The sequence below is a fragment of the Gobius niger genome, assembly GCF_951799975.1.
Source record: "Gobius niger genome assembly, chromosome: 19".
NCBI lineage: Eukaryota > Metazoa > Chordata > Actinopteri > Gobiiformes > Gobiidae > Gobius > Gobius niger.
Window position 1 is genome coordinate 2297846 of NC_136870.1, and position 17058 is coordinate 2314903.

Sequence of the window (17058 nt, forward strand, 5' to 3'; positions counted from 1 at the left end):
GAAGAGAGAGCGAGAAAGAGGTTGGAGAGAGGAGGGGGGAAAAGAGAGAGGGAGAAAGGTTGGACAGAGAGAGTGAGGGGGGGTGAGAGAGGGGAAAGGGAGGTTGAAAGAGGAGTGGGGTAGAGAGGGAAAGAAAAAGAGGGGGAGAAAGAGAAAGAGGAGATAGTGGGGGAGCATGGGGAGAGAGAGAATGAGGAGAGAGAGAGGTTGGAGAAAGGGTAGAGAGGAAGGGGTAGAGGAGAGGTAGAGAGGGAGAGAAATAGAAAGGGGAGAGAGAGAAATAGAGAGAGGAGACAGAAGAGAAGGGGAGGGACAGAGAGAGAAAGAGGTTGGAGAGAGAGAGTGAGGGGGAGTGAGAAAGAGGTTGGAGAGAGAGAGTGAGGGGGAGTGAGAAAGGGGAAAGAGAGGTTGAAAGATGAGTGGGGGTAGAGATCGAGAGAAAGAGAGAGAGAAAGAGGAGATAGAGGGAGCGTAGGGGGAGAGAGAGAATGAGGAGAGAGAGGTTGGAGAGAGGAGAGAGGGTAGAGAGAAAGGGGAAGAGAGAGGGAAAGAGAGAGAGATTGAAGAGAGAGAGGGGGATAGAAAGGGAGTGGAAGGGGGAAGAGAGAGAGAGAAAGAGAAGGAGTGAGAGAGGTTGAAGAGAGAGGAGAGGGGGAGACGAGGTGAAAGTGTGGATGATCATTTTAACCTCTTAACCCAGGCCTGAAACAAGCACATTTTCTCCAGTTCGACCATACCCAAATCTAAAATCTTCTTGAAAAAAAACGTCAAAAAAGCGACAAAAGCAAGAGGTAAATGAGGAGGAAAACGGAGCAAAAGAAGCATCAAAAGTAAAATGGGCGTCAAAAAAGTGCTGAAAAAAAAAACAACATAAAGCAACAAAACTGTTGAGAAAACAATGATGAAAAAGCAACATAAACGTGACAAAACAGGCAACCAAAGAAGCGACAAAAAGTGATGACAACGCAAAGAAAGTTTTTAGACTTGGGTAAAGCCGAACTGGAGAAAATGTGCTCGGTCAAGGCGGGGGTTAAGAGGTTAAGATCGGACCTTGACATCCTCCTCCGGACTGTGGAGACATTTGTTTTAAAGGTTGCCTCCAAACACAAGAAGCAACGCGCTTCTGCTCAGGTCGGGGTTTCTGTTTCGGTTTGAGAGGGAGAGGAGGAGAAGACACGGAGAGGGAGTGAGAGGGGGGGGGGGGGGGGGGGGGGGGGGGGATGCTGCGGGATGAGCCAGAGCCGTATAATCCCGTGAGAGAGCCCGACACACATCCACATCCAGGATCCCGGACTAACGCGCAGTCTTGGAACACACTTTTACGCACAGCTTTTACGCACACTTTTAATTCGGAATACTTCTTTGGATACTTTTTGTGCAGAGAGTGACTTTATTCCTCTTGGTTCGAGGAGTGGGAGCGACTCCGACCCTGTCCCTGGGAATAAGTTGCGGGACCATGCCGCGCGGCGGAGCGGACTCTCGGTGGTAGCATGGCCCGATGTCGATGGCGACCTTCCAGCGCCTCGCCGTGGCGTCTTCCCTGGCCGTTATCTGCTTCTCCCTGGTCTACATCTTCACGGGGTGCTGCGACACGGAGCTGGTGGCGCGGCCGGGGGGGCTGTACGTGAGGGTGCCCGTGAGAGAGTTCGCGTCTGCGGGATGGAACGCGACAGGAGGAGGAGGAGTAGGACCAGGGGCAGGGATGGAGAGAGACTACACGGCCGTGAGGAGGCTGCCTCAGGCGCTCATTATCGGGGTGAAGAAGGGAGGGACGCGCGCGCTGCTGGAGTTCCTCCGGCTGCACCCGGACATCCGCGCGCTGGGCTCCGAGCCGCACTTCTTTGACCGGCATTACGCGCGAGGGCTGGACTGGTACAGGTACGTGAGCTCAGGCAGCGCTTCTCTTTTCACTGATTTGGATTTCGACACGTTTTAAGGAAGAGCAACTAACTTCCTTCTTTTTTCATTTTCATTTTTGACGCTTATTTTCAATTTTACAAAGATTTGGTTGGAGAAGAGTTTATAATAAATGTGGTCTCGACATGCTCCTCTTTGACCAGAACATGTCCCTCTTGTTTCTATGGGTAAATGTGAGGTTTTCCAAAATAGAATCTCTTGAATGAAGTTGATTCATTTGAGGGTCGCATTAAAGGAACAGGCCACCGTTTTTACATACTGAGATAAGTTCTTACCTGAGCTTAGATGAGTTGATGTGTACCCCGTTTGGAGCTATAGGAATACACTAGGAGAGGCCAAATGCTAACAACATCTTTGGTCTTTTTGCGTGACTGAGCGCACACACAAAGACCAGACAGGTACGCATCAACTCGTCTAAGCTCGGTAAGAACATATCTCAGTATGGAAAAACGGTGGCCTGTTCCTTTAAGACACTGTTTTGGCTTTCTTACTTTTTCAATTCAGATTTCCCAACTCCACTTTTTCATAATGGCAGTCTGCTTCACCTCCATTCACATATAACTGTGGACGGCACGGTGGCACAGTTCCTCACAGCCGGAAGGTCCCAGGTTCGATCCCCAGCCGTGTGGAGCTTGCATGTGCTCCCAGTGTCTGCATATGCTTCCCCATACGGCTGCACAGTATATCACAAAAACTATGGTATCGCGATATTAGGTGATGCAATATCCGTATAGCAAGAAGCTACAATATATGGCAACATCACTAAAGCCTAAAGTCTGAGATCCACACATTTTATACAAACTCAGCCAAAAACAAAGAATGCATTGAACTTATAAATGTGTAAAAGTTGAGTTTTAGTGAAACGTTTCCTCAGTTTTAGTCTTGTGGTTTTAAGTCTTCTTTTGACACATGATTTGTGTTGTGCAGCCCTGTCCCCTACCACTGTAAACATGTACATTGGGGGTAAGCTTAACCCAGAAGCGGTGACATATCAGATACACACTTTAACCTCTTAACCCACGCCTTCACCGAGCACATTTTCTCCAGTTCAGCTTTACCCAAATCTAAAAGGTCACACAGCCTCTATAGGCCAGAATAACGCCCCATTTGAAAGCTAAGACCTACAAAACTCATTTAAAGGGATCTTTTTCCTTGCATTGCTCAGTTTCTGTGGCTTTTCTGCTGATTTTTTGTCCCACATTTTCTTCACTTTTTTGTCACTTCACTGTTATTCTATGGTCACATTTTGTGCGGGATGTTAGGACATGGGACATGGCTGGAACATGTAGGGGGAGGATTGCTGTTAATGTCCCTTATGGAATTGACATAATACTCTCTAGTTGTAGCCACAACAATCAGTATGACTATCAGATCCACTATTGGCAAGTTATCAATTACTACACTACTACTACACTACTACTACTACACTGAATAAAAAAATAATTGTCTTTATTCTCGCCAACATTTTTTTGATGAAAATAAAGGTCCACAGTACAGCTCAAAGATACATTTTACCCTGCAATAGATAGGTGGAACCAAAACACACTCTGAGCCTATAAAAATACTACCACTTGAACATATATTTCAAACAGGTCAACAATATCTGTAAAAATTAACATTGTACATCAATTTTTACATGGATATGTCCAATGCGTTTTATAGGACCTTTGTCTTACCCAAATCTATCATTTTGACTAGTAACATGTGGGGCAATGTGACTGTGGTGCGAAATGCATTTAATGGTGCATGTCCCGCCACCGGGACGTAGCTTAATCAGGGGGTTCTAGTCCCTGTAAAGGCCCTGTACCTAATAGGGGACGGGTAGGGGAATGAAACAGTCTTTTCCCTCCTTCGTTGATTTGTGAAAGTAGTAGTAGTTTTTTTCCTCTTAAAGCTGATTTTTCCTGTGACATTTTTTGTTTTGGCCCAAACTTGTTTCCAGCTCTCACAGTCCCTCTGTGTATTGAAATAGTTCAAAGAATGTAGTTATATGCACATTTCACACCCATATACAGCATTGAGTAGTGACAGAGTGAAACAGGGGAGTGGCCTCCCCTGTTTCACTCTGTCACTACTCAATAAATTGAGTGAGAGATAAATTCCATTCATTCAGATTACACTTAAATCATCCACTGCTCAATAAAACTTTATGTGAGGACAATACAATAAGGTCTGTGTTTTGCTGTGTTTACTATAGACTCTGAGACGGCAGAAATAAATGTATTCTACAACACCAAAAAATCAGGTACCCAGCTTTAAGAAATACAGGCTGTTGTTGTTGCATTATTGTGGCAGTGACCTTGAAAGTTGTAGGAAAAGGCTCATACACTCATCCCTGTGAAGAACTGGGATGTTTGAACTGTGTGGGGAATGCTGGGAATGAGTTTGGAGATTTCAAAGCAATGAAAGCAAACAAATTGATCAAAAAAAGCAGGTATGGGGCGTTTAACCGCTTTAACTGCCATCTTAGGGTTAGAGTTAGGGTTTGCAATGATGCATATTGACAGAGGAGCTCACAGCCTATACAGGTGAAACTAAATCAGAACATCGTTCAAAAGTTCATTTACTTCTGTCATTCAATTCTGAAACTGTGAAACTAAAACATCAGAGACTCATTACATGCACACGAACATAGCCGTTGTTTGTTATAATGTTGATGAGTATGGCTTACAGTTCACTTTCAAAATATTCTTACTTACTTTTATGAGATTTTTAATTTGGGGTTTTTACTTTTTTATTCAAGTCTATCATGTGTTAGTTTCAGAGTTTATGTTGACTAAAACGATGTGTAAGACATGTGCCGTTCCCAACCCTAATCTTAACCCTAACCCCAACCCAAAACCTGACCCAAGTAGGTAAGGGTTTTGTTTTTTACTTGTTTTTGGGAACAAGGCGTTTTATGTGTAAACAAACAAAAAAAGAAAAAAAAGAAAATTTGAATCTGAATAATGGATAGAGCCCGGTGGACTATGGATCCTATTAATAGGGAAAAAATAATAATAATAATAAAGTATCAGGCAGGAATTAGACATTCTGAAAGAAAAACCAAACATATATAATATTGTCGGGTACAAACTTGGAAAAGGGATGTCCGTTAGGTGGAAATGTTGTCCATCCATCTGACAACAGAGCTCCCAGGATCATTCAGGCGCTCAAACCCCTCCACCACGTTAAGGTGGCGGTTCCAGGAGGGGGGAAATGTAAAACATAATAATTAGCCCCACAGTGACAGCCAATGAACAGAAAGTGTCTCCCCCCCATAGGCGTCACTTTCCTTGGAGAGTTGAGCCAATGTTTGTTTCTGCGATGTGCCCGTCCCAGAGACACGGCCATCTGCCCCGTGTGAGGCCACAGTGGTCAGTGTGTGTGTGTCAGCGTGCACGGACAGCGGTAATCGTCGCCGCCAGATGTTGCGGACGTCACGCGGCGTGAGCTGAACTCTGGGATTGAACGAGGTCTCGGGAAACAGAGACGATTGTGCCTGATGTGATTGTCCAGGTCTGGTTCTGGTCCTTTTTGTTTGTGCTCGATAAACAGAGCGGAGCTTGAAGGATAAATCGCCCGACAGACACTTTTATAATCAGAAAGAAGCACAAATAAACCAATGAAAGAGAGAAGAAGGACAAAGTTTTTAAGGATCTGTATTTTACTCGAGTAGTATTTGTGCTGAGGTCTTACTTACTTACTTTTACTACTGTACATTTGAAAGAAAACTATAGGTACTTTGTCCATGTGTCTGTGCAGACGTACTATCAAGCGTCATTGACTCACGACTCGGAAGAAGGTTTGTCTCCGTCGTGTTGGCGTACAGAGAGGGAGTTTGGGCTTGATTATCGTGTTTTTGAAGCTGCAAAGTTATTTTTCTGAACACTTTTTTAAATGGACTGTACTTTAATACCTTTAATACCTTTAATACCTTTAATACCTTTAGTACCTTTAATACTTTTAATATCTTTAATACCTTTTGTCTTCTTGATTTGAATACTTTGTCATTTGAAACGCGGCTAAACCCTTGGCCGGAGCTGCTCTTAGTCTGATTAGCTTTGACCCGTTAGCCGTGCTGCTTCCTGATGCTAACGTGCGTTTCTCAGAAGTCCTGGTGTCGGCTCAAAGGGATTAGCGTCCACACTTTGTAGGTCACGACTGGTCAGTTTACTTAAGCCGTAGTGGACTTGTGAGCTGAAGACTGAAGAGAAGTACAGGGAGTTAGTAAAGTTTGGTCAATGCAGTCTGTGGTTGTATGAGAATGCAGACCCAGGCATTCCGATCAGGAGCGATGAAAGCTGGGCGAGGTGAAGGCTCCGTTCAGACTGCAGGCTGAAGCCACCCGACTTTTCATGACAGATCCGTGTTTTCAAATGTGCCCCAGGCCACTGGGTCCTGAAACTGATACGTATCTGATCTTTAGTGCCTTCAGTCTGAATGGCAGATGGGAGTGGACAGAAAAACAGCACGTGCACTTGTTCTGAATGAAGTTAGCGTGAGTGAATACTTTCAATATATACATATTCAAAAAAATGACTCTTCTTAAAATGATTCGGTAATGGATGTACTAGCTCTGCTAGCGTCCCAGGACTTTAACAGCCACATCTGCATCCCGTTCAGACAGGAGATCACAGACAGGTCACATTGGACAGTGATATATACAGTAATAATAATATAGTCAAATTGAGCATTAAGACCTGCATCAGAGATATACAAGTTTGATTTCAGTTTTTAGAGCCACTGATTGCAAGTGTTTCCAGCGACCAAATGGAAGCGAGTAACGGGATTTAGGGTTTGGGCCTGATTGTCTTATTACATCATGAACCTGAAAACTACAAATACACTTTGTACTTTGAACATTTCATAAATATCTGTCAGTGTCTCATCCAATCAGAAAGCAGAACTGGCTTTCAGTTCAAGTTTTGAAATAAATCAAGTTATGGCTCCTGGTCATATGGACATGAGTGTCATGGTGATGGAGCGTGTTTCCAAAGCGGCTCTGATGCTTCTGCCACAACAGGAGCAGATGAGAGAGGCCGCTGACCGCATGTTGAGACCCAAAGCTGGAGTTCATATTAATAATTCACTGCTTATTGTTGGATCATGGAAACAGACTTCTCAGAAATATGAAACGGCTCTGTGTCTGAAGTGCACTGGCGTTTCATCAGCGTAAATAAAGACATTTACTACGTTTGCTGAAGTGTGAAGTTCAGAACGGCTCCTATAGTAGAGGAGACATGGGGCCGGCTCACACGCTTTTGTAGAATCCACTGTTCATCAACACAACAGAGCCACACTTAAAGCTAAAACCCTCGGTCTATTTCTTATTGCATTATATACAATTATTAAATGACAGAAAAAGCCCCCCTGTGCAGAGCTGTGGTCACAGTGAGCAGGCTTGTATGTTCCCATTGAATTTGGTGAAAGAAAGTTGCTTTTTTAGGTTTTAAAATACTCAACAAGGTCGAGTGAAGTAACTGTACACCTGCAACCAAATCCTCTGTGATGAGCACAGGAACTCACAGTGCAGTAAATGATATACTCAACAAACACTAATGATTCAAATAATACTATATGCTCCGATATGAGTTCGAGTACTTGATGATATCGAATACCGATATGAGTACAGCACATTTTCTTCAACATACTCATTTGAATGTCTGTAGGCTCTCATCTTCAATGAAGGGTCTTGAGTGGTTTTCTGTACTCTTGTACGCTCTGTACACTCAAAGGAACAGGCCACAGTTCTTCCACACTGAGATCTGTTCTTACCTGAGCTTAGACGAGTTGATGCGTACCTGTCTGGTCTTTGTGCCCCGTTTGGAGCTATAGGAATACATTGGGAGAGGCCAAATGCTAACAACATCTTTGGTCGTTTCGTGTGACTGAGGGCACACACAAAGACCAGACAGGTACACATCAACTCGTCTAAGCTCAGGTAAGAACATATCTCAGTGTGGAAAAACTGTGGCCTGTTCCTTTAATGTGTCACTGCTTCCTGTGTGTAACGTGAGTGACACAGTAACATCATAGACAGAACAGCCATGTGTTGTATGTTACTCTACTACTACTAGATCGGCTTCTTTTTGCCATCGCCGACTTACTACAACTCAATTATTGTTCAGTTCAAAGCAATCATCTGTAGCTTTTTGCAAGATATTAGATTTTTCAGTTTTGAAAATGGGCCAAACCCCAAAAGAGACAAATCCTCTCCTCATTGCAATGTTTATTTGTGTGATTAAAAACACATTCCAGCAGGACAATGAATAACAACATCAGGTCACAGCGCCCCCTGGTGTGGCTATTAAAAGCAATGCGACAACACACCCATGTGACAACCAGCCCCGGTGTAATATGAAGTAATAAGGACATTTAAAAAAAAGCCTGCACTTGTACCTAATCCCCGGGCGGCCCTGGTGAACCCACAGTTGTGTGATATCACATCGGTGCGGGGTGGGGGGGTGGGGGGTAGGGGCCAGATTTCCCAGGGGAGGGGCCAGATGGAGTCCGGGGCCCGTCCACACACTTGACCTGAGCGTGACCTCTGACCCCGGGGGCCGTGGCTCAGCAGTTAATGATGTGCCCGGGCTCTTAATCACAAACGCACACAGTGGGAGCTAACATGTGTCATGTTATTTCACCAGCTTTTCATCTGTAACTCCTTTAAAGGGTTAGAAACGACAGAAGAGAATTACATCCCTTCAGATGTAAGACACACAGTTTTCCTTCTGTTCCCCCGCTCACCTACAGCGTCTCTCATGGTGCATGTCGCTTTGAACACCTTAGCCTCTGCTTTTCAAAATGTACATCTAGAAAATCAAAAAAAGACTTGGCTGATCAAATACTGGCAGACAAGGGAGCGACCCAGTTATGTTCATGAACAGGAAAAACTCCTACACTCTGCCTAGTGCAAAAGTAACACTGATGTTTCAGCACCAAGGCAATAATCAGTGTGACCATACGGGGGCGCAAGTAGTGCTCCAAAAATAGTTCACAGTAATATGGCACAGGTATACCAACAATGAGGAACCTAAGCCCCCGGCCCACTTAGAGTTCTTTTCACCGTTGATATGACAGAGGCATGGATGGGAAAATAGCTTTTACATATTTATTTACATTCAGGAGTTTGAGTTCAGTTGCACACTTTGGGCATACATGTTCTTCATATTTCGGGTACTGTATTTTCCACAAATAGTCTGCGTTACCGCCGGCTTAACCCCAACAAAAGGCCCGCAACAGTCTCGGTAACCGTGGGTTTTGGCCCATGAAACGGCCCAGGGCCCTGATGGCCCTGAGGGCCCTCCGTCTAACGTCCATGACTCGGCTCCTCAGCGTATGATGTCAGGGGTGAAGACAGGTGAGGAAATACTGCCCCTTATAATGGCCAGTGTTGGTAACGCACGACTACCACCCCATACTATTGAATTCTGAAGGTGCGAGGAAACGGCCTGTAAAGTTTTTATGTGAACTTTAAATCTAAGGAGTAACATTGATTTGTTTGTGTCATGAGTGAGAGCACATGTTGAGACCAAACTGATCCAAACCTGAAAACTGGAGAGCAGTGAACTTTGTCTGCAGTTAGGGCCGGGTGATGCTGACATAAATGGAATATCTCAAAACGTTTGTGGATGATGATGAAGCAACATTTTTTCACACAATCAGAAATGTGACACTAGAGACAAACTCAATATGGTAAATTTGAGTATCTTCCAAACAGCACGTGGACGACATATTGTGTAGAGGTTAGATTTTAGGCCCGAGCCCGAGCCCGGCCCGAGCCCGACCCGACCCGGGCCGAGATTTCCCGCATGAGAGTCGGGCTCGGGTCGGGTCGGGCTCAAGTTTTTTTATTTTATTTTTTTTTAATTTAAATTAATGTCATTATAATCTCTAATAAAAATCTATGCAATAGGCGGAGTCTATTGGATACAAAATGTGGCAATACGCAATATAAAATAGAGGCGTCCGGGAGGGAGGTGGTGCAGGTGCGGGGGGCGGGCGCACGTGCTGCTGTGTTGTCACGTTTAAGCAACATGGTCAGGCTGTGATACCGGCGCCACACAGAGAACATCACTCTTCACTCTTTCTCTCAGGACAGCGTTTCATTAACAGTGGATAAATAAGCAGTTTGGTTCCTGTTACTGCGTAAAAAGTAGCTTTTGTAGAGCGCGATGTTTATGAAACATGAAGGAGCAGGAGAGAGAGAGACGGAAAAGAGGAGACAGACACATTGAGCTGCTCCGCGCCGCGTGCGTCTCTGTCCACTCAGGTATGTGCGCTACTTCTGCGTGCACGTATGCCGTGCGCGTAGCCGCGTACCTCGCAGACATAGTGCTGCTGTGCAGATGCACCTATCTGAGCCTTAAATAAATAATTATTTACGTCGGGTTTGTTTCGGGTTCGGGCTGACAATTCACGTTAATTGCTCGGGTCGGGTCGGGTCGGGCTTTATAACCGCGGGCTCGGGTCGGGTCGGGCTTGATTTTTTGGGCCCGATCTAATCTCTAATATTGTGCACCTCCATGTGCAGTGTCTCTCCTTTAGTTTTTGGAGTTCAGAACCTTTGACATGTCGAGACATTGGACCAGAGAGTCCACAGATGGCTCCATTGGGAGACTCTATTATGGGACAGTCTGCTGTGATTGTTTTTCTTTTTGGTTTGTCTGAACATATAAATAACCCATCCATCCATCCATTTTCTTCCGCTTCATCCGGGGCCGGGTCGCGGGGGCAGCAGTCTCAGCAGAGATGCCCAAACTTCCCGGTCCACACACACCTCCTCCATCTGTTCTGGGGGGACCCCGAGGCGACACCAGGCCAGCTCGGAGACATAGTCCCACCACCGTGTCCTGGGTCTTCCACGAGGCCTTGTTCCACTAGGACATGCCTGGAACACCTCCCGCGGGAGGCGACCAGGAGGCATCCGAAACAGATGCCCGAGCCACCTCAGCTGGCTCCGACGTGAAGGAGCAGCGACTCTACTCCGAGCTCCTCCCGGATAACTGAGCTCCTCACCCGATCTCGGAGGGTGCGCCCAGCCACCCTGCGAAGGAAACTAATTTCGGCCGCTTGTATTCGTGATCTTGTCCTTTCGGTCATTACCTAAATCTCATGACCATAGGTGAGGGCGGGAACGTAGATCGATCGGTAAATCGACATATGAATAACCCTAACCCTAAAGTATCGTACCACATCCCTGGTCTTAACCCTCATTTGTGTCATGAACAGCAGCCCGTCCCTCGTGGGTAGACTATCGAGCACTGACCCTGTTTTCCGCCCGTCTGTTCGCGTGTTTGGAAATGTCATGAAGCGTATGTGACGTGACCACATCCGTGTGTCATGTTTCAGTTCTGTAACACAGAGGTCACTGATCAGGTTGGACCTTTCAAATGCTTTCACAGCAAAAACAGTCAGTCAAACAGTCATTCATTTCTATCACCTTTTTGTCTATGAAATGTTGAATATTTAAAACTATAACAGGGCTTCAGACAAACATTTCATGTTGGTTGTGTCGGTGCATCCAAGCATTTTCATTTAGGCGCAGATGTTACTTGGTTTAAGTGCCAGTAGTGCCGCCGCTCCCTCATCACGCCCTGTGTCAGGCAGCGAGTCTGAGAGGGACCACACTGAGGCACATGACCCGATGGCATTGTACAGTATTTAGGTTATACTTTATTCATCTCTGTAGAGAAATTGGTTCTCTGCATTTGACCCATCCTCAATGTCGCGGGGCAGCCTGTAGGAGCTGCCTACGTGGGGTGACGCACAGGGACCCATCCCCATGATGTGGAGCGAGAGGATTTACAGTATGCAAAAGTTTGGGCATTCCTTTAACTTTTCGACATTTTGCCAAACTATGGACCATAAACATAAATATATTTAACTGAAACTTTATGTGAAAGACACACACTAAGTGACACACAATCGTGAAGTGAAATGAAATTTATACATGATTTAGATTTTTTTTAATAAATAAAAAACTGAAAAGTGGGATGTACAAAAGTATAAGCACCCTTTCCTTTTAGTGCAACCACTTGCCTTCAGAAGTTTCCTGATAATTTCTGAATGATCACATGTTGACCTAATGACTAAATCGAGTCTGCCTGTGTGTTTCTAATGTCAGTTCAAATACAGCTGCTCTGTGATGGTCTCAGGTCTGTTAGAGACTATTGTGGAGCAGAAGCATCATGAAGTCCAAGAACACACCAGACAGGTCAGGAATCAAGTTATTGAGAAGTATAAAGCTACAGCTCAGGTGGGGGAAACTGTCCACAGAACAACTATTACACTGCACAAATCTGGCCTTTATGGCTTTATTGACCGATTTCCATGGGGACACTTTAACACTTGGCCGGACAGCACAGGTTTCATTGGAAAGGTGACCATATTGAAATGTTTGGCCAATTTTCTCAAACAGAAGGTTCACTGCAAGCTTTGTTTTTGTATCACAAAGCCATCAATTTGGCCATAAAACAGACTTAAAGGCCCAAAGTCCAAGTGATGTCAGTGCATAGCAACAGCCTGGCAACAGAAGCCAAATGAATGTCAATTACACATTATGTGCTTTGAGGGTTTTGTTTACAATGAATACTCTCTCTCCTGTAATAAGAATAACTTAAAACTGACTTTGTGGGAAAACTATGTGATCAAACTTGACCAAACCTTGGTTTCTTGTACGGGGTGGGACCCTGTATAACATACTAAAGAATCAGCCATCTAGCATTCATGGTTTTGGAGAAACAGCAATCTCTGTTTTCATGGCCGCAAACGCGTTCTCTCGCTGAGAACACTCACTTTGAGGAACTCGCAGCTGTTTTCATTGTCACAGCGGAAAACCATCTCACATTGAGAGTCAGTGTCAGGGATGAACATCCCAGTAAAAAAAGTATGGTTTTGTTGTTCACCTGTGGGTTTGGCTGCAGATGGTGCTATTTCACCATCTTCAGTGTGATGTTCTTTAGTTCTTTTTCAGATCTTCACGTGGCACGTGTGCAGTCGGGCAGGACAGGCTACAGTAGATGAAGATGATCTTTCTCTTCCAGCACTTTACCATTGAGACAGAGTTGTGCTGTTTGCAGTGCATTGTGGGATCGATGGCTGTATCTGACCTTGGCGTGACTCCGGTATTAGCGCGGTTAGCCGGGGTTAGCGTGGCTTCAGTTACAATTAGCTGGAAACTCCATCCCCCGCACCGGCACTTACTTTCACGCGCACGCTCACTCACATGCGCGCTCACCGACATGTGCACGTTCACCGAGACGTGCACGCTCACACACACACACTCAAGCTCGTGTGCGGCGGCGAAAGGATCCGGTTACTCTGGGCTCCACTGGAATCCTGGAAAATCGTTCAGAATCAAGTCTTCCTCAGTGAGTGCATGAGCAGAGAGGGTCTGGTGCACTTTGGAAATTCGACTGTAGTCATTATTGAGTATTACAGTAGTTTATTACTAATCTGGTCTTATTGTCGGTGTACTGCACCATATTGGACCATTTGGAAGAAGCACTTCAGCCAAAATATCCCAGGCCAATAGTTGATTTACACCTGGAATCCTTCACCCACTTAAGCTGGGATCAAATTCATTTTATTTTACGCTTCGGTGCACATTTAGTCCTATTGCCAAATTATTTCTGAATAAACATGTCATTGTTCAACATTATTTTTTACATGTTTCCTGCAATGAATTAAGATGGTCCTATCAAATGAGGATTAGATTTAATGTGTACAAATGTATATAACAGAAAATGTTGGGTTCCATCAGGAGTATAAACGTGGTCAAGGCAAGGCAAGTTTATTTGTAGAGCACAATTCATACACAAGGCAATTCAATGTGATTCACAGTTGCATACAATTACAAGAAAACAGATCAAATCAATAAAAACATCAACATAACAAAAAAAGGAATAAATTACAGTGAAAGGCAGGAGTGCAGATGAAATACTTTCAGTTATATGCACCGATGAAAAAGATGTTTTTCAGCCTGGATTTCAACAATGTCAGAGTTGAGGCCTGTCTCACATCCTCATGAAGACTGTTCCAGATTATAGCTTTAGCCTCACCGTGTTTAGTCCTGACTCTGGGAACCACCAGGAGACCCCTCCCTGAAGTTCTCAGGGCCCGAGATGGTTCATACGGCTGTAACATGTCAGAGATGGACTTTGGTGCTAAACCATGAAAAGACTTGTAACAAGCAGAGCTGTTTTAAATTCTATTCTCTGAGAGACAGGAAGCCAGTGCAGAGACCGGAGCACTGGACTATTATGGTCGTATTTCCTGGTTCTGGATGTTCTGCAGCTCTTACAGTCATCTAACCTGCTGGAGACAAATGCATGGATAAGTCTAAGTCTGGTTTTGACACTATTCCTCTGATCTTAGCGATGTGTTTCAGATGGTAAAAAGCTGCTGATGTTATTGCTTTGATGTGGCTGTTTAAATTCAGGTCTGAGTCCAAGATCACTCCCAGATTTCGAACCTGATTTTTTGCTTTTAGAGAGAGAGACTCAAGGTGACTGATAACACTTTCTCTTTGTGTCTGTGGGCCAAAAACAATGATCTCAGTTTTGTCTGAGTTTAGTTGGAGAAAGTTGTTTTGCATCCACAAAATGATCTGTTCAATGCAGTGACAGAGAGTATCTACAGACCCATGTTGACCTGTATCAGTGACAGAGAGTATCTACAGACCCATGTTCTCCTGTATCAGTGACAGAGAGTATCTACAGACCCATGTTCACCTGTATCAGTGACAGAGAGTATCTACAGACCCATGTTCTCCTGTATCAGTGACAGAGAGTATCTACAGACCCATGTTCACCTGTATCAGTGACAGAGAGTATCTACAGACCCATGTTCACCTGTATCAGTGACAGAGAGTATCTACAGACCCATGTTCACCTGTATCAGTGACAGAGAGTATCTACAGACCCATGTTCACCTGTATCAGTGACAGAGAGTATCTACAGACCCATGTTCACCTGTATCAGTGACAGAGAGTATCTACAGACCCATGTTCACCTGTATCAGTGACAGAGAGTATCTACAGACCCATGTTCACCTGTATCAGTGACAGAGAGTATCTACAGACCCATGTTCTCCTGTATCAGTGACAGAGAGTATCTACAGACCCATGTTCTCCTGTATCAGTGACAGAGAGTATCTACAGGCCCATGTTCACCTGTATCAGTGACAGAGAGTATCTACAGGCCCATGTTCTCCTGTATCAGTGACAGAGAGTATCTACAGACCCATGTTCTCCTGTATCAGTGACAGAGAGTATCTACAGGCCCATGTTCACCTGTATCAGTGACAGAGAGTATCTACAGGCCCATGTTCACCTGTATCAGTGACAGAGAGTATCTACAGACCCATGTTCTCCTGTATCAGTGACAGAGAGTATCTACAGGCCCATGTTCTCCTGTATCAGTGACAGAGAGTATCTACAGGCCCATGTTCTCCTGTATCAGTGACAGAGAGTATCTACAGGCCCATGTTCTCCTGTATCAGTGACAGAGAGTATCTACAGACCCATGTTCTCCTGTATCAGTGACAGAGAGTCTGGCGGACCCCTTGGACCTGTCAGTGGTCTCGTCCCCATACCCCTGGTTGGTCCAGAACTGGAGAGTCCTTCTGACTGTTGTTCTTCCAGAGGAACCTTTTCAGCTCAGTCCACATTTTGCAAATGCCAAAAAGGGCTTTAACCTCTTAACCCCCGCCTGAACCCAGCACATTTTCACCAGTTTGGCTTTACCCAAATCAAAAAGCTTCTTGAAAAAAGCATCAAAATAGCAGCAAAAACGAGGATGAAAATGCAACAAAAACGCATGATGGGAAAATGGGACAAAAAAAGGGACAAAAAAGCAACCAAAGACAAAAGACTAAGAATGACCTGGCCCACAGCAGCCTGGACATGATCATCCGTCTTCAGGGGAAACGAGCGGTGAAAATGGAGACGCTGCGGATCAGGCAGAGACACCTGGGTCAGAGGTCAAGTCACTGTTAGCACACATCTCCGTGACCCCTGCCCCGCCCCTGTCCGACCCCTGACAGGTGATAGTTCCAATATGGCGGATAGTAACAGGATCATGTGCCGTTATGGATGATGTCGATGTGATTTACGGGCACGCATGGAGCCTGACACTTCTGAGAATCCCCTCAGACTAAAACAGCTTGTTAATACAGCAGGTGCAGGAAGTATTGGTCAGTAAATACTTATCTCTAAAGGTGCTGCTGACAGTTACAAAATCTTGTTCCATTCACATTTTTTTATTTGCAGCTACTGAAATATTTACAAAAATATTCTGCAGACGACCAATAGAGGAGTTAGTACAAAATGATGAGAACAAAACAATCATCAGAACAGTTTCAGTCAGTACTTTGGGTTGTCTCCTTTGACCCACTGTATTACGTTTTCTCAAAGACATCACCGTCTTAATCTACAGGGTTTGATCTGACGTTGCTTCCTATAACAGCTTCAACTCTTCTGGGAAGGCGTTCCACAAGGTTTAGGAGTGTATTCATGAGGATTTGTGACCATTCTTCCAGAACGTGGTGCCACATGCCCTACAGTCCAAGTCAGGTCTCTGTAACCACACCAAACTCTCTCATCCGTGTGTTTTTGGACCTGGCTTGTTGGAACAGTTTGTTTGTTTGTATACTTTATTGTCCCCGTAGGGAAATTCGTCCTCTGCATTTAACCCATCCTTCGATGCCGCTGGGGCAACCCGTAAGGAGCAGTGGTCGACGGCAGTGCCGCGCCCGGGGACCCATCTCCATGATGTAGAGCCAGGCTGATGGTCAGAATCACCTGGCTGGAGGATTCACCTATTGCACATGTTTTTAGTGGTAGGGGAAACCGGAGTATCCGGAGGAAACCTACGCAGACACGGGGAGAACATGCAAACTCCACACAGAAAGGCCCTGTCCTGGTGGGAGTCGAACCCGAGACCTTCTAGCTGTGAAGCAGAGGCGCTAACCGCTGCGCTACCGTGCCTCCGAACAGGAAGGAGACGTTCCAAACTGTTCCTATGAAGTTGGAGCATAGAGATGTCTGAAATCTCTTAGTGCTGAATCAGCTCCTTTCACTGGCCAAGGCCAACCCCCGGAGAACCACACCATAATACACACTGGAGCGCAGAAGGACCTGGGTTCGATCCCCACCCG

The 17058-nt window shown here is 45.2% G+C and overlaps 1 protein-coding gene across 1 annotated transcript in view; it reads left to right on the forward strand.

Moving 5' to 3' along the window:
* Positions 1–1419: 1419 nt before the first annotated feature.
* Positions 1420–17058, forward strand: part of hs3st3l (heparan sulfate (glucosamine) 3-O-sulfotransferase 3-like) — a 34595-nt gene continuing 18956 nt past the window's right edge. The window contains exon 1 of the mRNA XM_079577993.1: positions 1420–1878. Within this exon, the coding sequence (XP_079434119.1) occupies positions 1499–1878 (380 nt within the window). The 5' untranslated portion in view covers positions 1420–1498. The remainder of the gene's footprint in view (positions 1879–17058) is intronic.